At 41.8% G+C, this 22,928-nt stretch overlaps 1 protein-coding gene across 2 annotated transcripts; it reads left to right on the forward strand.

The window, feature by feature from the left end:
- Nucleotides 1–1,243: 1,243 nt before the first annotated feature.
- On the forward strand, nt 1,244–22,517 carry FEM1C (fem-1 homolog C). Of its 2 annotated transcripts, none has more exons than XM_069962688.1 (3): nt 1,244–1,506; nt 5,753–6,452; nt 20,300–22,517. In XM_069962688.1, the coding sequence occupies exons 2-3, from the start codon at nt 5,909–5,911 to the stop codon at nt 21,607–21,609; spliced, it is 1,854 nt and encodes a 617-aa protein (XP_069818789.1). In that variant the 5' UTR covers nt 1,244–1,506; nt 5,753–5,908; the 3' UTR covers nt 21,610–22,517. The 2 variants fall into 2 exon arrangements, with proteins under 2 accessions (XP_069818789.1, XP_069818790.1); XM_069962689.1 differs by lacking the exon at nt 1,244–1,506 and adding an exon at nt 1,733–1,808.
- Nucleotides 22,518–22,928: the final 411 nt, after the last annotated feature.

Raw genomic sequence — 22,928 nt, forward strand, 5'->3', positions numbered from 1 at the left:
TGGGGGATTTGAAGAGAAATGACGCACAGTAATTCAGACCTATAAGCATTACGTAGCATGTGCTTTTATGGCGGAATCAGGGGTAGCTATAGGGTGTGCAGAGCGGTTTCATCTGGGCTCAGAAGCCCGAGGGAGCCATAAAGTCTCTCCTCCCTATATAAGGAGGCTAGTGCTGAAAAGTGGGTCCATATAGATTTAGCACTGGAGCCCACTGGCTGGGCTACATAAAAAAAATCTGCATGAGTTACATATGAAATTACTGATGTAATGGGAATTATATTGGTGTGAAAATCTGCAGTGTACATCATGCAAATGGGTTCTGAAAATCCATTTCACTAGTAATGTACTGTATAAAGCGTTTTCTAATCTACCAAATATGAATGTAGTCTATAGGCTAATACATTCAGCAGTATACACTGAGACTGTCCAGGGCACGGCATGGATCTATATTGGTCGCTGTATCTCATGACATATCAGGCAATCATTATGGGACAAGCTCGGCATTTGTGTCCCACATATAAAACCAATAAACACCCTGTGGTGGACTGAATAGTCACTATTACCTATGTTCTATTTACATTGAGGATGGGGAACCTTTGGCCCTCCAGCTGTTGCTGTTCCATCATGTCGAAGAGTGGCTGTCCATATTGGGAATTGTAGTTCTGCAACAGCTGGATGGCCCAAGATTCCTCATCTCACAATGGAGCTGCACAGGGGCGGAAGTACTGCTGTAGCAGCTGCTGCGGGGCCCGCCACATCAGGGGGCCCAGTACCCTGCAATGCCCATGGTTAGCCATTAAGGACCTTTGTCCTGAATCTGGCTTACCACTACAATGTGTCTGTGTCAGTAGTGCCTGTGTATTTATGTCAGCAGTGTCTCAAGTGATTGACACTTCAGAAGCCACATTCAAAAGTTGGCTAAGGGGCCCAGCCAATTCTAGTTACACCCCTGGATCTGGAGGACACCCCTGGATCGACCCCGATCCACACCTAGACTGCTGAGGCCTGTGTGTGGTTCTGGCGGCCTATCTGTAATACCAGCGCCCGTCTGTAGGTATCCGGCAGGCGGGACGACCACTACTTTACTAGAAGTTTCTCACATTCCGCGTCCCCACATTCCAACACTGTTGTCTCACCGACTCCCCGTGACGTCACTCACAGCAAGCCACGCCCTCCTCACCCCTCCCTTCCCACACCATTGTCCTCTCCCTCCGCCCATCCGCTCGACGCTGTTTGTTCGTTCAACCAAACCTTAGACGCCTCAACGTCATGATGCGAAGGGACAAGAACACGTTTGTCATAGTTCCTCCCCGCCCCTTACTTGTGATTGGCTGAGCTCCGTCTTGTTGATGACTAACGGGCTCTAGCAGGCTAGGTGGAGTTCCTATCAGACGGAGGAGAGCCCCGCCTGCCCCGTCACACCGGCAGCTCGGCTGCGGCGGCTTCTGCGGAGCACCTACCGTCCCGGAAGGAGACCAGGGACAGCCAGCTGTAACCATGGCCGTGGTAAAGATTCAGTCCTGTGCTCAGTCAGTGTGAGGAAGGATACATGTAGGGACGGCTGCGCCCGGCCACATAGTGATTCCTTACGGCGTGATGAATGTGTGTAGTCCCGGTGTGCGGTTGGGCGAGTAACCTAATGCGACACTTGTGTACGTGACCTTCCTTGTTGTGTGCGACTGTTCTTCCTCTTCCTGGGTTCCTCATTTTCACGTCCTGCCTTGTAGTCGTGTGTGGCTGTAGTCTCCATGGCTGTGTGTCAGGTCAATGTCCGCCAGCTCCTGGCTCTAGTGTTCCTGCTGTCCTGGGTACTGTCCTCTCTATGGTTATTATAGCGTAACCCGGCATATAGTCCTCTCTATGGTTATTATAGTGTAACCCTGCATATAGTCCTCTCTATGGTTATAGATATAACCCTGCATATAGTCCTCTCTATGGTTATAGTGTAACCCTGCATGTAGTCCTCTCTATGGTTATAGATATAACCTTGCATGTAGTCCTCTCTATGGTTATAGATATAACCCTGCATGTAGCCCTCTCTATGGTTATAGATATAACCCTGCATATAGTCCTCTCTATGGTTATAGATATGACCCTGCATATAGTCCTCTCTATGGTTATAGCCTAACCCGGCATATAGTCCTCTCTATGGTTATAGTGTAACCCTGCATATAGTCCTCTCTATGGTTATAGTGTAACCCGGCATATAGTCCTCTCTATGGTTATAGATATAACCCTGCATATAGTCCTCTCTATGGTTATAGATATAACCCTGCATATAGTCCTCTCTATGGTTATAGATATAACCCTGCATATAGTCCTCTCTATGGTTATAGTGTAACCCTGCATGTAGTCCTCTCTATGGTTATAGTGTAACCCTGCATGTAGTCCTCTCTATGGTTATAGTGTAACCCTGCATGTAGTCCTCTCTATGGTTATAGATATAACCCTGCATGTAGTCCTCTCTATGGTTATAGATATAACCCTGCATATAGTCCTCTCTATGGTTATAGATATAATATAGGTATAATCTGTCTATTGATATAATCCTTTATATAGCCCTGGATATAATCCTCTCTATGGTTTTAGATATTCTCTGTATTCTCCTGGATATAGACCTCTCTGTAGTTATAGATATAACCTTTTCCATAGTCCTGGGTATTGTCCTCTCTATAGTTATAGAGATAATTTATCATTATAATCCGTTCTATAGTTTTAGATATAAGCCTTTATATAGTCCTGAATATAGTCCTCTCTATAGTCATAGATACAGTATAAACCTTTCTGGAGTCCTGAATATAGTCCTCTCTATAGTCATAGATACAGTATAAACCTTTCTGTAGTCCTGGGTATTGTCCTCTCTATAGTCTTAGATACAGTACAACCCTTTCTGTAGTCCTGGGTATTGTCCTCTCTATAGTCTTAGATACAGTACAACCCTTTCTGTAGTCCTGGGTATTGTCATAGATATTATCTGTATTCTACTGGATGTAGTCATCACTGTAGTTATGGATATAGTTATCTCTGTATTTATGGATATAGTCCTTTCTATATTGTCCTGGATATAGTTCACTCTGTAGGTAGTTTCTCTGTTGTCCATGATATAGTCCTCTCTGTAGTTCTGAATATAGTTTTGTGTTACCGCAATGGAGGTAAGCACTGTACCGCTGCTAACAGGGATATGTGATTAGTATAGCGTTAGCTTTTTTTAACAGATGCTAAGAAGGGGGCATATTTTATTGTCACATAAATAAAAAAAATTGTGAGGACACTTGGCCTTAAACCAGCCCTTCTCAAGGAACCCATGCAGGTCCTGTCCCTTGGATTCCCCTTGGAGAAAGCCACCTGACATTTCTAAAAGGGAATATGTCAGATGTAATACACATTTTATACTGCTGGTATTGTTACATAGTGGTTAGGTTGAGACACATGGTACCTTTCATATATCTGTCTTTGCTTCCATAACATGGAAAAATGTTGTTATTCTCTGGACCAAAATATCAGTGAGGCTTTCCCAAGCCCCTAAAGTGCTAAAGGCCGCCATAGAGAGTCCTGGAAAACATGGATGCAGCCAAAGGCTACATATTCGTGTTCTCCTGGCATCCCTAGAGCCACATACATCTTCTGCAGCCACAGGGATTTGAACGCAGAATGGTCAGTTTTGGATAATGTTGCTGAACCCGATCATTTTGACATATTCGCTCAGTGTTACTTATACATGCTCTGCACTAGAGAATAAAAGCATTTGGGCACAGACAGATTTATGAAAGGTACCATTTGTCTCCTTGACCTAACAGCTATCTAACTGTCAGCAGTTTAAAAAATAAATTGCAGCTGACAGGTTAACTTAAAATTTTCTATAAAATTCTCTATGTTGAGGATATCCTTAAAGGGAACCAATCAGCCCGGTTGGGCTGATATGGTTCCCTTGAGCATTGTATAAAGCACCTGGAGTGGCCCCGGCACGTACCGGCCGCGGCCGCAGCAGGTGCTTTATAACGGAGAAAATGACTTTTATTCCCCGGCTCGTGACTAGATACGAGCGGGGAAGTAGTCATGGTGGGCGGCTCCCCGCTCGTATCTAGTCACTGCGCTCTGCCTGTCAGCGCGCTCAGAGGGGATAATTGACAGGTCCTTTACTGGCCTCTCTGCCTGTCAATCATCCCGCCGCTCCAGGTGCTTTATACAATGCTCAAGGGAACCATATCAGCCCAAACGGGCTGATTGGTTCCCTTTAAAGGACAACTTTGAGTTCCTATAGGGCTAGGGCCCCACACTGCTGTTATTGGGGACTTCATTAATTTCCCATGTGGAGAAATGTCTTGCAGCAATATCTGGATATGGTTGGCGAACTTGCCTGAGAACTCCCTACTCAATTTAGGCAGGAGGGTTAAAGGGCTATTCCTATCTCATGGTGGGGGACCAGTAACGGGCATTGGGGATACTTGAAAGTGTTAGTCATTTATAGTAACTTTGAAGTGAACCAGGTCTTATTGCTAAGTCCAGTGCAATCTGGAGATACAGCAAGGGGTAGTGTGCTCCACTCCCCAGCCGATCAAACAATCGATACCTTTGCCTTGTGATCCTGCTCTATAGAGCTCTAGTGAAACTATATCTGGTAGAAATGTATCAAGCTGTGGCACAGACACAGGGAAAATATTAAATCAGAGTGGTGTGTAAAGTACTGTTACGGCTCCACTTTCATTTTACTGGAGCAAAAAGAGTTGGGCTGTGATTGGTTGCTATGGGCACTGTAAGGCTATGTTCCCACCCAGTAGTTTTGCTCAGTATTTCAGTATTTTTCAGTGTAAACCGGGAGTGGATTGAAAACACAAAGGCTATGTTCACACACTGTTGAAAGTGAGTGGATGACCGTCCTTGAATGGCAAATAATTGTTATTTTAAAACAACGGCCATTATTTGCCATTAAATGGTGGTCATCCCCTCAATTTCAACAGTGTGGAAACAGTCTTTCTGTGTTTTCAATGTACTCCTTTTTAGTTGAAAAATTCTGAGAAAAACTACTGTGTGGGAACATAGCCTAAGGCCATGTTCAAAAGCTTTGAAAACATTGGCCATTTTACAGGGCCGTGTGAAACAGCTGATGTCTGACATACTGCAGTATCGGCCGGATGAACATCACTTTTATTTGAAATGGAATGCGGCACATTCGGGTGTGCCCATGTTTCTATTTGCCATAGACCATACTTTACACTGTGAGTACAGGCTATCTTGTACGGCCACTGTTCACTGAATAGCGAATGCACAAAATAGACCTGTCAATTATTTTGTGCTGCTGCAGAAAAGACCGACCATAGTGTATACAGTGTGTATACACTACGGCTGTGGTTCCATAGACTGCTATTCAATGAAGCATTGCTGTTAAACAATGGCAGTTGTTTAATGGCCAGATACACTGTGTGAATATGGCCTAAACCTGTTTCTATGTGAGACAGTTTGAGAAATCTGGGCCACTATCAAACAGTAGTATTTTATTAAATACATAGTAGATGCTTTAACCCAACTTTGCTGGAAAACCCCAGCAGAGTGAGTTTAAGTGCCTGGGATAAACGCATATATTTTTATTGTGTTTTTTCCCTTTCATTTGTTTCTGTCATCAACCGTCTGTGTTTGTATTGTGGTATCATAACTATTTTTAGTGCCAGGTTGTGCTATTACATAACCTATGACTATAATAAATGTAACAAGTGTATTAATAGCTTTTTTTTTTTTTTTTCCCTTCTCGTTTCAGCTTTATGCATTTGTGAGTCCTTATTTATGCTTCTCCTGAGACATTGGACAGGATCTTGTTCATTCTTTTTGTGTGCCTTTACTGGAAAATTCTGGCTGTCATTGAAACCTATTTGGTCTTTCTTAACACAAACAAGTCTTTCACAGTAGAGCAACCATGGATCTGAAGACAGCAGTGTTTAATGCTGCTCGTGATGGCAAGCTTCGCCTTCTTTCCAAGTTGCTGGAAAACAAGGCCAAAGATGAAGTAGTTATGTTAATGTCAGAGAAAACCAATGGGGCGACACCACTTTTAATGGCGGCTCGATATGGCCACCTGGATATGGTGGATTACCTGCTGGATCAATGCAGTGCCTCTGTGGAAATTGGTGGATCTGTCAATTTTGATGGTGAGACAATAGAAGGAGCACCACCTCTTTGGGCCGCATCTGCAGCCGGTCACCTAAAAGTTGTTCAGTCTCTTCTGGAGCACGGCGCTTCCGTGAACAACACAACCCTTACTAATTCTACTCCGCTAAGGGCAGCTTGCTTTGATGGTCATTTGGAGATTGTGAAGTATTTAGTAGAGCACAAAGCTGACTTGGAAGTAGCCAACCGTCATGGTCACACGTGTCTGATGATCTCCTGCTACAAAGGTCATAAAGAAATAGCTCAATTCCTACTTGAAAAAGGAGCCGATGTTAACAGGAAGAGTGTGAAAGGTAAATGTTACAAACAGCTGTGTAATATATGTGATGTAAATATATGCAGCACCTATAGGGTTATGGTTGTATTATTCTGATATTTGTTCTTTGGGTGAGTGTATCAGTTGTGATTTACTTACAACCACACACCGTTTTTTGCTCTCTTCTTATATTGCTATAATTTGCATGTAATGTGCTCAAATAGCCTGTGGCATCTATGAGTTCTCTATTTTTCTGAAGAATGTCTGGGGGATTCCTGACTTTACACCAACAGATGATGTTGATGCAGGGTTATTTTTTTCTGTGATGTCATTTCTATAGCTGTTTGGCTGCAGCTACTCCCCCCCCCCCCCCCCCCACCCCCCCACCCCATAAAGAAGTTCTGAACATTCGGCTGTCCTCAAAGTTCATGTGTATAAGAAAGCCAGGAGGGACAACTGTTGGCCAAACTGTTGTTATTGCAAGTGTTTGGTCACCTTTAAAGGGAACCTGATATCGCTTTCCTGGTGTTTGAACCGTAGTTCGTCAGGGTGGCCCCCAGTGGCTTCTGCCTGACCAATGGGGTGTTTACACAGACAGATTTATCTGACAGATTATTGAAGCCACAGCCAGGAATGGATTTGAAAAGAGGAGTAATGTCAGTCTTTCCTTTATGACCTGTTTATAACCTGTTCCTAATCTGGCAGATAAATCTTTCCGTGTAAACACACCATTATAGATCACTCTTTATTCCCAATCAAAGCTGGTGGGGCCGGATCTGCTAGTGGCCATCTTTGTGACTTGTGGTTCAGGCAGTATTAAGGTGATGACGGGGTTCTTTTTACAGAAAGACACCGCCTTGAACTCTGTCTTGTGACTGATAACTGGTCAAACAACTAATGTGCAAGGAACACAGAGGAACAAGTTACTATAGTAACAAAACCTAATGTAGATCTGAACCTGTATATACATCTGTGTTTTACCCTTTCTGTTGAACCTCCTGAATGCCAGGGTCCTACACAGGGACATTCCATGGTGTATTGTGCGGCAGGCACAATTGGTCATTGTGTAGTTCTTTTAATTATGGGGTTGGTGGAAGTGGCGATTTGCTGGCATTTCGTAATCTAAAAACTGTGGCGCTCAGGACATTACATTTTTCCTCTTGATGCTTCATTGAAAGATCCAATATAAATATAATAGCGTAGTACCATGCACACAACAGGTGTTTCCATCTAAGAAACCTGTTGTGTACTAAATTTGACACTTTTTTTACTCTGTAGATTTTGACATGACTTCTGATTAAATCTGCCTTTTTTAAGGGCTGTATTACACGGCCCGACGTGGTGGGTAAGTGAGTGCCAATCTGTTAGATCAATGCTTGCTTACAGAGCTTAATATGTGGCTCAGTTATTGTGCAGCAAAGGCTGCACGGACATAGTTAGCAATGTCCATGCAACCCTTCTTTTAAAGGTCTAAAATAATAAAGATGTACTTACCTGCCCACATTCCCCTGGTGCCCTCCAGCCTTGCCTGTAGGATTCCCTGGTCACTGCAACTGCAGCTCACACTCCTGGTCCTGTCTCTAAAGTGAATGGCCGTTCAGCCAATCACAGCCCAAGATGGGACAGTGCCATGGCCAGTGATTGGCTGAGCAGCTTGTCACTTCAGAGACTGGTTTGGAGGTGCAGGAGGCAGCTGTGGTGAATGGGGAATTTTTTTTTGACCCTTAAACAAACCATCACCGATACAGCATTGGTGTCTCTTCCCAAACAACCCATTCTGTACAAGTACACCATAGGGTCCAAAGGGCTCTATGAAGCAAGCTGAGGAGCTGATCAGCAGCCTGCTCTTCACCGTTAATGACGGATCACAGTGATTGTGGCACAATACATCATTAATCCCTTACATGATGTTATTGCTGCATTTAAGTGTGAGTGAAATAAGTCGCCTCTGGCCCGATTTGCTTTCCATGACTGCTGGAGGTATAGTATGTAACTCTGTGCAGTTTTTAAAAAAAATATGCCAAAGCTCCTTCCCCAATAAGTTTAAGTTGCCCCCTTTCCCTTGTTGTCCAAATAAATATAAATGTGTAAAAAAAAAAAAAAATTAAAATATAAGAATATTCCGTACAGTTAGCAGCATAAAGCATAAGGTAGAAAAATGCCAGGATTCTTTTACCATAAAGTGTATCATGCAAACTAGGGAACCCCCAAAAGTTTTCTAAATTTTTACCCCATAAATATTTTAACAAGTAGACGTATAAGCAATATAGGTCTTAGGAGGAAAAAATGGAAATGCAAAAATAAAAATTAGCCTGCTTATTTAGGCCATTTTTGGCTTTGTTATTAGAGGTTTTATATAAGGTTTTACTATTCCACATTGATCTATAGTAACAGCTTTGTGAATGAGATATAAAGAAACCTATCGCTGCAGGAAAAAATCTGCACAAACTTACTACGGAGGCAATATTTAATCCGCAGTATGTCAATTTATGATGCAGACACCTTAACACCCCCCCCCCCCCATCTGCCTGATTCGGCCGATTATCGCTCCGCGTAATAAATACAACGATCAGCCGATGACAACGTTATACATTACCTATCCACGCTCCAGGGCTGCTCCTGCGGTCCACTTCTCCCCGGGTCCTGCGCGCTCTTGCTTTAGTACCGCCCCAGCCAGTGATTGGCTGAGTGGCCTGTCGGCTGACGGGCCGCTCTGAAGCTAGAGTGCGCGGGACCCGGGGAGAAGTGGACCGCAGGAGCAGCCCTGGAGCGTGGATAGGTAATGTATACAGTTTAAGCAAGGGCTGCAAGGATATCGGTTACTATGTCCTTGTAGCCCTTGTTAAACGATTATCGGACCATGTAATAGGCCCAGTAAACAGGTCCAGTTTACACTTGTTATCGGGCCCCTATCGGCCCGTCTAATAGTACCCTAAAGTGGAAAGAGAATACCCCTGTGTTGTTTTATCTTTGAAGTTTAAGAACTTCCTTGCTTGTTGTATAACTGCCTGCAGCTGTATAAGCCTAAAAAATGCCGAGATCACTAAAATTCATGAGCTTTTACCTAGTGCCAGGACTTGTCTCTAACAGTATTGAGAAATCTACCCAGTGTGATGTCCTGCATTCCTGCCTGGTTGGCTGTGGGCTACCTGCCCAACTCCTCCCATAAATACTTAGACATTTCTGAAGTGTCAGAATCCATTTGTAAGAATGGTCTTTGAAACAAGCTTTGGTTTGTTACATATTTAAGATGTTGTTACCCTGCCAGAGGGTAAACTGCTTACAATAAAGCAAGAATTTGTTGCCAACTAGACTCTTTGTGTTCCCCAAAGTCTCTAAGGGTGTGTTTACATACTGAGAATTTACTGCAGAAAATGTGCAGTGTTTCTGCATTTAAACAAAACAATGTATTTAAAATCCATTGCAGATTAACAAAAAATCTGCAGCACATTCATTGTATGTGAGGGTACCCTAAGGCTACATTAACATTTATGCAGATGGTAATGCAAATGTGCCGTGGTTTTTACCCTTTCATACATGTAGAGCATACTGCTGGCCTAAAAAGGCATCCTCATTTCAACAAACTTTGCATGGATCAATAGCACAAAAGTATATAGGAAACTTTGTAATATATCTTATCAGACAAAAACTTCATTTTTCTAATCTCAGGCATGTTCCCTCTCCTCCCTGCCAAACTGCCCTCCACTATGAAAAATTTGTGTTGAGCGGACATGTTGAGCTGTTCAGGGTCGGTAACGTTCTCCGAACCCGACTGCTTGACAGTTGACACCCGTCGGCTGGTGAAGTTGGATGCCCTCGGGCTGCCAGGAAAACATAGATAGTTTTTAATTTATTTTTAATATATATGAATCTGTTGCTTTTAGGTGTGTTTGTATTAGACACAATATGGTAGCACATTAAATCTCACAGGCACTGTATATAAAAAATGATGTTCCATTTATGCTTATCTGCTGTGTGTAGGATTACAGGGATTTTTAGCCAAAATACACTACACCAAGTGCCTGGACTGCACATTGGTCATTGCAGAGAATTTCTAGGAGGAGGATGTTGCGAGTGAGTGGCATACAGCTTGGCTGCTCTGTTACATTGTACTCCAGGGCAGTGATGTCATAAAACACAACTTTTTCCTCTTTCTGATGCTTGCAGGGCCTGTGTTGTGCAGACAGGGGCTGGCTTCAGCTGTCTAGCTTTAGTAGGGAGGTAACTTTCAGAGCTGCAGTGAAATGTCTTCAGGGAGAAGCCAAGATAACATTTATTAAGAGTCCTGTGTTGTAAACGTACGGGCAGCTGCCTGTGCTCACCTGCTCTTTCTGTAGTGCATTGCACACTTGGGTAGTGTAGTGTTTTCCGTAGCACAGAGTCAGAGGCTGGAAGTCGCTGGAAGTTTGAAGGGAATCCAGCAGGGATCAGCTTTTTCTTTTTTTGCATTTTGTTACCAGACATGGATGTCTTCCTTGCATGGTAGCGACCACCTTAAAATAACTACTGACCAGGCATCTATGGATCCTACAAGTTATTTATTTCTGTCCAGCTGGAAGATAGTGACACCTGTAATGTGTGTAACTCTGTGTTCCTATTTCTAAACTGTACAGTTGTCTCACACATCTGTACATGTAGAAGACTGTACAAGATCACACCATATTTTGTCTTACAGTTGATTTTTATTTTATTTTTTTTATTTTTTGTAAGTTCATATATCACATAATTTTGCTGTTGAATCCAGCCTGACAATCTGTCTAAAAAATTAAACAAAAAACAAGACTACATATACAGTATGGAAGTCCAATACACAGAAAACAATAGGGGTCTGTGAACCCTGAATAGGGGTGACCCAGTGGAAGTTTATCGCGTAAATATCACCGAGGAAGAAAATCCACCGTAGGTCAAATAATATTAAAACTTAACAGTTATTTGGTTAAAACTAAAAGAGGTACAAGCCTCAAAAAATCAGATAGCCAATACTTAATGAAAAAGAGACACACACAGACACACACACACACACACACACACACACACACACAGTGCTATACAGAGAAATTAGCGGTGTATGTGGTGTCTACAGATATATTAGGTGGATGGAATGAGACGTAGGGGATGTGTGCCCTGTTCTCATAGGGTATAGTCTTTCCCTACCTTTTGGGGTGCCCACCTCCTTAATAGGGTGGCCCCAATCACGTAGACAGTCCCTACTCTATTTAAAGTACCCAGGAGAAAAAAATAATAAACTGACAGAGAAGGGAAAATACTGTCAAAAATACCAAAACACAAAATATATACACACCTACCAAAGATACTACCATAGTACTATATACAAAAATGCTATACATAAAACATAAGGGATATGTGGATGTCATGTCTGTTGTACCACAATTGCGCTCTTGATACAGTAAAAAAACTGCTACTGTTCCAACGCGTTTCCCCTGAGAAAAGATGCCCCAGGTTCATCAGGGAACATTACATAAATAATGCCAAGGTAGAGCACTATAAGCGTATATGGTAAGTGGGTGCTCGAAATTAGAGGCAGTACCCCAAATAATACAGGCAGATAGTAGTATGATACACTACATACCGGCTGAAAGTATATCTGTTTATGTCACAACACCTGTACTATATCACAGAAAATACACAAATATATATAGCATTAAGTGTAAGGGTGAACTTGACCACACCAAATGTCCTGAACGGCTCAATGGGTCACAATAGACCCTGTATTAATTGAGAAGCCAACTGTCATAATAGACCTACTGTGTGGTCGCTAGCATAACCACATTGCAAATCAATAAGGTAAGTATATCGCAGGTGTCCGCATAGATAGGCAGATCACTTAGCTTTAGTAGTATAAGGACAGATGGCGTCTGTTTAAAGATGAGACTTCAGTAGGTCACATTGCACAATACAGAGGATGAAACCTCCAAGTGACCGACTGTAGGTGGATCCAGGGGCATCTTTTCTCAGGGGAAACGCGTTGGAACAGTAGCAGTTTTTTTACTGTATCAAGAGCGCAATTGTGGTACAACAGACATGACATCCACATATCCATTATGTTTTATGTATAGCATTTTTGTATATAGCACTAATCTTTGGTAGGTGTGTATATATTTTGTGTTTTGGTATTTTTGACACAGTATTTTCCCTTCTCTGTCCGTTTATTATTTTTTTTCTCCTGGGCACTTTAAATAGAGTAGGGACTGTCTACGTGATTGGGGCCACCCTATTAAGGAGGTGGGCACCCCAAAAGGTAGGGAAAGACTATACCCTATGAGAACAGGGCACACATCCTCTACGTCTCATTCCATCCACCTAATATATCTGTAGACACCACATACACCCCTAATTTCTCTGTATAGCACCGTTGTGTGTGTGTGTGTGTGTGTCTCTTTTTCATTGAGTATTGGCTATCTGTGATTTTTTGAGGCTTGTACCTCTTTTAGTTTTAACCAAATAACTGTTCAGTTTTAATATTACATAGTTACATAGTTAATACGGTTGAAAAAAGACACATGTCACAAGTTCAACCAAGGAGGGGATGGATACAGGGAAGGGGGATGGATACAGAGAAGGGGGAGGGGTGATAAGTTCTATACATATGCATTTATATTATTTTGCTCTAAGAACCTGTCTAGCCCTGTTTTGAAGCCCTCTACTGTTGTTGTTGTGACCAGATCCTGTGGTAGACTGTTCCACAGATTCACAGTTCTCATTGTAAAGAAGGCTTGTCGCCTCCGGAGATTAAACCTTTTTTTCTCCAGGCGGAGGCAGTGCCCTCTTGTCCTTTGAGGAGGTTTTACCTGGAACATCTTTTCCCCATATTTCTTGTAGGGGCCATTTATATATTTAAATAAATTAATCATATCTCCCCTTAAACGTCTCTTCTCCAGACTAAACAAATGTAATTCTTTTAATCTCTCCTCATAACTAAGATATTATTTGACATACGGTGGATTTTCTTCCTCGGTGATATTTACATGTACAGTATGCAACAACTTGGACAATTGTTTTTTGGGGGGACTATTTAGGGGCCTATTCCACGGAGCAATAATCGGCCGAATTGGTGTGCTTACCACGCATTGTTTGCTGACTACGCATCGCTACGTGTAATAGCAGTGTGCGGCCGGCGACTAACGATTTACATTACCTATCCATGCTGCAGAGCTCCTCTTGCGGTCTTCTTCTCCCGGGTCCCGCACGCTCTAGCTTCAGAGCGTCCTGTCTGAGCTGACAGGCCACTCAGCCAATCACAGGCCAGGACCGCCGCGGCCAGTGATTGGCTGGGACAGGGCGTTCTGAAGCTGGAGCACATGGGATCCGGGGAGAAGACCACAAGAGGAGCCCTGCAGCCTGGATAGGTAATGTATAAAGTTTAAGCAAGGGCTGCAAGGACATCGGTAACTAATGACATATGAATATACTAATATATATAATATATATATATAATTATTATTTTATTTTTTATTTTTTTTTTTTTTCCATTCTGCCCTGATAAAAAAATAAAAATACACAAATGGTGCGGATAACAGCTTCAACCTCTGTAGCTAAAAAAGGGAGGCCCTATAGAGTCCTGTTATGAGTTAAAATGTTTAAGTTTAACTCGGACACTACTTTTGCGCTGCTTTTATTAGTTATTTTATTTTTTTTTAGGGGGGGGGCATAGGCTAAAAAAGAGCACCACAGAAAACTGCCAGCATTTCCAGTGCCAGTGTAAATTAATCTAGGTGTTTTTCTAACCCCCTTTTTTTTCAGCACCAGTTACATGACTCTTTATCATATCATACCAGGTTTTTACTGGGAGAAATGTGTGGTAGCATGCTTTGCTCCCTGGCCTATCACTATCTCCATCCAGCTGCACTAAATGTCTTCCATTTTAAGTCTTTAGAAATTACGATATCTAGAGGTCAGTCTGGGCCTGAATACTTATTGACAGGGACATGTCAAGTATTTTTATTGTGCAAAACTTATATATTCATATTGAGCCAGATAATATAATTCTCAGGTTATTTCTACCATGAATGTTGTAAATTTTGGAATGCAAACAGTTATATGTAGTTTCCATAAAAAAAAAAAAAAAACATAACTGCAATAAGATATAAACTCATTTGTTGGTTATTTTTAAAAGTCTGGTCAATAAGAGGTTTATTCAGTGTCTGTCTTGAAGTCCCTTGAAATTCAAGGGACTTTTGCCAATTTGTAGGTAACTATTTTTCCTAGATACTAATGCAAGCTACAGGGGTTATGGACTATAAAATACTTGGCAAGATTATGTCATTATCCATGGTACTGCACATTGGGTTCTGGCTTAAGGACAGGCACATTCCTCCGCTGGGCGTATCTGTACAGAGAACATGGAAAGCTTGTACTGTATGTAAGTGTATGCTCGGCAGCAGAGAGTGATCTGGTTGGGGTTAGATGTTTTACTGTAGGCTGTGAGCTACATCAGGGAAAACTGAGAGGACCCCCAAGAATTAGGTGCTAGTAGCTAGCTCTGGGGTGCATTGCTTTAAGTTGTTTTACAAAACCTGGGCCAGTCCTTGCGAATTTTTTTATTTTTTTTTTTAATTCTACATTAAAACAAAATCAAACCTTTTTATATATAGGTCAGTCTGAACACAGCGATATGCTGGTTTACTAGGTTTTCGAACGTTTTACTATTTTTATTAGCAGTAAAACTTTTTTTTTTTTTTGCAAATAGGTGTATTTAAAATGGCCCTATTGTGACTCTTACAGCGCTTTTATTTTTTCACCCACGGGGTTGTATGGGGCATAATTTTTGCGCCATGATCTCTAGCTTTTATTAGTAACATTTTTTTTCTAGATCAAATGTATCGATCACTTTTTTTTTTTTTTTTTTTTTTTTTTTTTTACTTTTTTAATACCTAAAATGTAATTTAAAAAAAGCAATCCTTGCGGGGGTTTTTTACCGCTTTTTGTTCACGTCGTTCACCATGCAGGAACAATATTTTATTTTATTAGATCAGACGATTACACATGCTACGGTATATTATATGTTGATTAACGTTAATATTTTTATGTGTTTTATGTATAAAAAGGAAAGGGGGGGAAATTTTCACTTTTATTAAAATTTTTATTGATTTTTTTTTATTTATTTTACACTTTAAGTCTCTTTAGATCAGTAACACTAATCACTGCTATGCCATAGCATAGCAGGGATCAGTGTTATCTGTGATCTTCTGATACAGCCTGACTGTGGCAGACTGAATCAGGAGATTGAAGACCTGACTGCACGAAGGAAGGTAAGGGACCTCCGGCAGTCAGGCCATGCAATTGGGACCCCTGCAGACACCGGAGATGTTCCGGTCACCTACACTTAAACGCCATAGCAGCTGGTCCTCACCCGCTATGGGGTGAGCTCAGCTTGTGAGCCCGCTCCATAGCCTGGGACCACGCCAGGGCGTACATTTACGCCCTACTGCGTTAAGGCCCAGGCAGTGGGGGCGTACGCCCACAGTCGTTAAGGGGTTAATTTCTCATAGATATCTATCTCACACACACACTGCTGCTGCAGCCATAGCACAATGAAGAAAAGCACACCACATTGAGGACAGAGTTTACCAATTACTGCTACACTACTTATGTCTTCGCCTCCACCTTCTCTATGTTACACAGGATATCTTCATATTACATTGCTGCTTATATACAATTATGCAACATCCAGAAAGAGAAAAGCACAGATCTCCTCAAGCTGCCAACTGTGACTCCAACCAAAACTAGCTCCGAATCCACAGCCCTGAAAAAAATGGTGGCCAGAAATGCAGTGTGAACCCAGCCTAAGGCTGGCTGTATGCATTAATGTTAGCCGCACTTGGGTTTTAGCAGGACTGGCCAACAATTTAATATGAATGGGGTTCCCAACAGATGATGATGGAGTAGGGATGGATTGAGCTGTTGGAGTTCTACATGCACAATCCAAATAATAAGAAATTTCTGCCAGAAGGGTCTGGCAGCAGCTTTTTTTCTCACTCCCTATTCAGATTGCATGCTCTGCCGAGAATACATGTGTATAGAGGGGAGGGGGAGCCATGTTTCTCTTACAGCTATCTAATGTAAAGTGCCAACATTTCTATGTAATAACTGAGCACAGGGTGTGACAGTATGCAGGAAAGTGATAGGTTCCCAGAACACGACTACATATTTCTCTCTAAACAATCAGTAACTAGTCCCAGCAACATGCATGACTATTGGTGAGCGTGTGAGGAGAAGGTTTTAACCACCTGCGTTCATTGGTAGAGATGAGTCAACCAGATTTGTTTTGCTTTATACGATACAAAATGAATCTTTGCTCGTATCCCTGAGGTTGCCTGCTCCGTGCAGGAGGATACTTCCCGGGGACCATCTAGAAAATGCCTGGCAAACATAGATACGGCTTGGGTTGTATCCATGTTTTCCCAGATGGTTCCAGAGCAGTATCCTTCCTCTGCACGGAGTAGGCAGCCTCAGGGATACGAGCACAGATTGGTTTTGCTTTAAAGCAAAACCAATCAGGTTTGCTCATCTCTATTCATAGCTATGTGAAGTCCGTGGCCTAACATTGATAACCTGTTGACAGTGGCACCTGTCAAAGCAAGTGAACAGGTAGGTAGTTTCTTGTGTTGGAACCAGGAGTGGGCCGGTGTAAGGATCCTAGTGACTGAGAGGGACCAAATTGTAATGGCAGTAAGACTAGGTCAGTGTCAAAACAACAAATCTCATGGGATGTTCTCAGTTCGTTGCATTTGGGAAGCAAAGACTTACTGCTCTGCTGGTTACTAAAAGTTAATGCTTACAACTTGCTATATCAGGGTACACATGCTGACCCCAGTGCACTTCCAAAAGTGCTTACAGTGCACATGTGAACACCAGAACTGCTAATAAAGGACCTAGTGTAGTCTATTAGGGCAATATGTTTTATGACCTATATTCAGAAAGCTTGGTAGAGTACTTGGATATATTAGTCAATATCTAAGAATGCACTTGGAAAACAGGTCCATTGTGACATAAACTAGTTAGAAGGATTGAATCATAGTGTGAACCTGTTGCAGCACTCTGTACAGCGACTAGAAACTAGTCACTAAATGGACAGGGCAGTATAAACTGTATACACCCATCCCTCCCTGCCTAACAGTGGAGAAACCACCCTGAGAAGAGTTCCTCTACCTAGAGAATCAACTGGCCCATCTGGTCTCCCTGGTTTATCCTTAGATTCATGTATGAATTTGATATTGGAGCCAGGATTGAAAAGCTTCTCAGTATCCAAGTATAGTCAGTCTCCATACCATTCACCCTATACTCCTCTGCAAGGTTTCTCAGGAGACTGCTTATAGCAATAAGCCGCAGCAAAGTGATCTTTTCTCTGCTAATCGATCTCTGTATGCACTGGTGAAGTGGCATGTGTTCTTAGTGATTGTATATACCCGTACGCAGGGGGAGTAGTCACGAGTCCTATTTCATTGGTTCAAAAGCTAATAAACAGAAGCACTTAGAAAACGTTATGGTCCCAAGATAGCAGATCGGTATAGGCTCTGATGTAAAGGACACAAAGAGATTTCTTTGGAAAGAATTATTAGATGGATAGTATGAATGGCGATTGTATGTCGAGGCTTTCAGGACTGTCTGTGTACTGGGACATTGTGCTGACACATTAGTACATAAAGGGTCTTCATAAGATGCTTAGAAGCATTAAAATGCACATGGTCATATTGTGGATATGTTATTCTCTAAATACTGGGCCTATACTGTATGTTTGTCCCTTTTTCGTTTCAAATTCCTGCTCCATCACAAGACACCGTATAGCAGAACCATGGAGCTGTGTTCAGTCACTTGCAGAGAACTTGAATTTGATCGGTATCCTATTACAGCTTATAGAAGCAACCCAACATCTTGCCTGAGCTGTCTTAGTGGCATTCAGAGCGATGCTTAATAGCAGGGATGGGAAACCTGTGGCCCTCCAGTTGTTACAAATCTACAATTCCATCATGCCTGGACAGTCAAAGCTTTGTAGTTTTGCATCAGTTGGATCCCTACCATTACTTTAAAGCAAGCCCCATGGACATCGACAACGACAAACAAGACCTATCTCATTGACATGAATGGGAGACCTTAATGAGCATACTCCACAGAGACTAGGGGGCTGAGCTATAAGCTTTGGATAATGTCTTCTTTGTCTACTAGTGTTACCTTTCACTGTAATGCTGTACAAACCACTTTATAGCTTTCTCCTCATCACCACAGACAGAAAGGGAAATATCAGCTTAGGGCCAAATTACACAGCCTGACCCTGCACTGTAAGTGAGTGTTCTGATAAATCGGCCCTCACTTACTGAGCCTATTGTACAGCTTGATAAGTGTGCCATGGGGCTGCACGGACATTGTTAGCGATGTCCGTGCAGCCCTTGCTGTAATCAGCAGTCGGCACCTCCCTATTACAAGGGGAGATGTGTGGATGACTGATGATTTCAAAACCTGTTTAAAGACTGCGATCACCTTCACTTACACAGGGCAAAATTGGCCTGATTCAGCAGTTAACCGCTCCGTGCCTTAGTTTTAGGCCTAGTACTAACAATAAAAAGTGCAATCTTTCATAATTAATTTATGGTAAATTGGAAAATGTGGGGAAAAAATCACCAAAAATAAAATGTATTTAGCAAGCCTTGATACAATAGATCAATCTCTGATGACATTCCCTATAGACTATAAAGTCCTGTAGAAGCTCTTTCAATACGGTCATGACTTGTGCTGTCTGTGCTTAAAGGGTTTTTCCTCCTATGAAGTAGTGCATTTCACTAGGATTAGTTATCACTTTGCGATATGTCAAACCACTGGGACTCCTACTGATCCTGAGAATAAACCCTGAATTATTGCTGTGGCCCTTTATTCCATTTCTGTACAGGTGGACAGAAATGTGCGAGTAGTCGGACCCTTACTTTTATTACAGTGATGGCGTATGCTAGCGCTATGTGATGACTTCATGAAGCAGTAATTCTCCTTTAAGTATTTATCCTCTTCGTTAATCAGGATTCTCCTGCTTAGTTCTATTTACAGCATTGGTGTGAAACATGGAGGCGCAAGGTTAGCAATGAATGGAAGAAGAAATGCTTAAGATCATATAATTAGGGAAAGATTTTAGTTCTCGTGGCATTCAGGGTTAACACCTTCTATTCCATTTACGTGGAAAAATATATGGAGTCAATATATCACGTTTATCTTGGTGCTTGCTTGCATAGTGACCATCAATAAAACAAGTGACATTTTCAGTATGCAGAAGGAAATCTTTTGAGTTTCTATAGGTTTTGCAGGAAAAACTTTTAAAGTGATAAAAAATGCATATGGAACTGGCTTGGACACAGTAAGTGGATCTTTGAACATGAAGGCACTATGGGAGCTGCTTGAAAGACACATTGGCCTAGATTTACTATAGTTGTCTACGTGTAATTGGGCTTTGCGTAAGTCTGTCTTTTGTTCAGTGGTTGTGGATTTGCTGTTGTGGTACGTGGGCTATGGTGATTTTGGTGCTACCTTACGGATCTTACTAGTATGAAGTGACACTTGTTTATACCATTTTCAAAGTGTAAGAGTGAGCACACAAATCTGTTGCATATGATGCTCTTGTTTCATATATCTGACCAAAAAGTTGCAGAAAGAAAATACACTTAGAATGCGAGTTATGGCAAGAGGCGGCAGCTGGCCAGAATGACGTTCCTTTTGCCTGTTTCTATTCTTTTCAATGCATTCATTTGTAATTGAGTGTCATGGCAGAAATGAAAAAATAAAATATAATCATTTTTTGATGTCTGTCGTCTTGTATGTCATGCAGCTTTTGCTTTCCACATCCCTTGACTTTCAGTTTAACTTAAGTTGCTCTTCTCTTTTCAGGAAATACTGCTTTGCATGATTGTGCTGAATCGGGAAGCTTGGAAATAATGAAAATGCTTCTAAAGTATGGAGCTCGAATGGAAAAAGATGGATACGGCATGACTCCACTGCTTTCTGCCAGTGTGACAGGCCACACAAATATTGTTGATTTCCTTACTCAACACCCACAGACCAGTAAAACTGAGCGTATCAATGCACTCGAACTACTTGGAGCTACATTTGTTGATAAAAAGCGGGACCTTCTTGGTGCCTTAAAGTATTGGAAGAGAGCTATGGATATGAGATACAGTGATAGGACTAATATCATCAACAAGCCCGTACCGCAGGCATTAATAATGGCTTATGATTACGCCAAGGAGGTTAATACGGCTGAAGAGTTAGACAACCTTATTGCCGACCCCGATGAGATGAGGATGCAAGCACTTTTAATAAGAGAGCGAATCTTGGGCCCATCACATCCAGATACATCCTACTATATTCGGTACCGCGGTGCAGTTTATGCAGACTCTGGGAACTTTAAGCGTTGCATTAATTTATGGAAGTATGCCTTGGACATGCAGCAGAACAACTTGGATCCTTTAAGTCCTATGACAGCTAGTAGTTTGTTATCTTTTGCAGAGCTGTTTTCCTTCATGCTTCAGGACCGAGCTAAAGGCTTGTTTGACACTACAGTTACTTTTGATGACCTTATGGGTGTATTGTGCAAAAGCGTGTTAGAAATAGACAGAGCAGTCAGACATGCAACAACACCGCCTGACCAAATCCAATTGAACAAAGCCCTTTCTATTATTTTGCACTTGATCTGTTTGCTGGAAAAGGTACCCTGCAGCTCAGACCAAGAGCACTTCAAAAAACAGAATATCTATAGATTCCTTAAGCTGCATCCCAAAGGAAAAAACAACTTTAGTCCTCTGCACCTGGCTGTAGACAAAAACACCACGTGTGTTGGCCGCTACCCTGTTTGCAAATTTCCCTCTCTTCAGGTGACCGCTATTTTATTGGAGTGTGGTGCTGATGTTAATGTCAGAGACTCTGAAGAGAACAGCCCGCTACACATCGCAGCGCTCAACAATCATCCAGATATCATGAATCTGCTTGTAAAATCTGGGGCACACTTTGACTCTACAAACGCGCACAACCAAACTGCCTGTGATTTGCTGGATGAGAAGGAAATGGCCAAGAACTTGATCCAGCCCATTAATCACACCACTTTACAGTGTCTGGCTGCACGTGTGATTGTAAAACACAATCTACAGTACAGAAAACAGATCCCCGAAAAGCTGGAAAGCTTTGTGTTGCTTCATAGATGATGCTTTTATGGGACTTGTAGTACAACTGAAGGGTGTGTGCTTGGACTGTTGGTTTCTTACAAAAGCACTGTTAGGGTAAATTCACACAGGATGGAAATGCTGCAGTAAAATACACAGCAGATTGCAGGACCAGATGTGTGGATGAGACTTAACAAATCTCATCCACATGGTGTGAAAATTCCACGTGAAATAACTGACCAGTGGTGCACCGTTTCAGTTCTGTCAGAACATGGATTTTTGGCAAATTTCATTATTAATTTCAATGGGGAGGGGGGAAAATTCACTTTTTTCAGGATTAAAAGAAGCTGCAAATCTGTGCTATTTGGTGCGGAAATTCTGCAGCATATCCGGACTGTGTTGACTTTCCCTTAATTGTAAACCTTAGTTATGCATCGGCTGGTAATGTCACAATCCAAATGTCTAATCTCGCTCCATCAGCATTGAAAGGAATTGTTGCCCATATTTGAAAAATGAAAATTCTATATAAAATTTGTTTTTCGTCATCATAAATTTGAACCCTCTGCACCTTCACCTGTAAAATGTGCTTGATTCTGTCTCCATATGGGTTTGTTTTTGCCTGTTGGGTAGGGGAGAGTGGCAATTTTCTTCTGTTTTCCATCCCTGCTCATGCTGATTTAGTGGATTTTCTTTTTCTCACACATGTCTAAGGTCGTTTTTCTGCTCTTGTAATCTCCAGACCTTTCACTTCCAGTGTGTGGCTGGGTATCTTTTTCTATGGACCATTTTGCTGAGTTGTAAAAGCTTTATGAACATGTTAATGTTTGCAATTACCATAAGTGCTTTATCTCCTCTATGCACTGGCTTAGACATGACTGTTGTGTGTGTTAGCATACTTCTATGCAGCATTTTGCCAGCCCAATTAAAACACAATTTGTAGTTGGTTGAAATCTCAATTTTCTGTTCTGCACCAATCAGCATGGCTATTATTACTGGCGTTCTGCTGTATTTCTGCAGGCAAAACGGCTTCTTTCAATATTGCCTTTCTTTTACCTAATGTTACTGGAGATCTCTATAGGTTGAGAATATTCTGGCTAGTTAAGTGTGTAGAATGAAATTTAACACATAACATGCCTGCGCAGGATGCCTCTTATTCTTTTATGGCTTTTACCTAATAATTTGCTTTAAAGGGACACCATGATACCAAGTTCTTTTCTGGGTTATTCGCTCTAGTCAAGTTATTTATTTTAATAACTTAAAACAGCCCTTTTTGTCTCTAATTGAGCCATACACCATAGTTCAACTTGATACACGTTACTATTAGATTGCAATGTTAAATGGCATCAACTTTTCTCGGTAGG

This window comes from Dendropsophus ebraccatus, chromosome 3, assembly GCF_027789765.1.
Source record: "Dendropsophus ebraccatus isolate aDenEbr1 chromosome 3, aDenEbr1.pat, whole genome shotgun sequence".
Taxonomy (NCBI): Eukaryota; Metazoa; Chordata; class Amphibia; order Anura; family Hylidae; genus Dendropsophus; species Dendropsophus ebraccatus.

Bases quoted from the DNA above. Each gene is read 5' to 3' on its own strand.
- FEM1C (XM_069962688.1), top strand. From the start codon at position 5,909: ATGGATCTGAAGACAGCAGTGTTTAATGCTGCTCGTGATGGCAAGCTT. The intron at 6,453-20,299 runs GTAAATGTTACA...TTCTCTTTTCAG, and splicing joins TAACAGGAAGAGTGTGAAAG to GAAATACTGCTTTGCATGAT.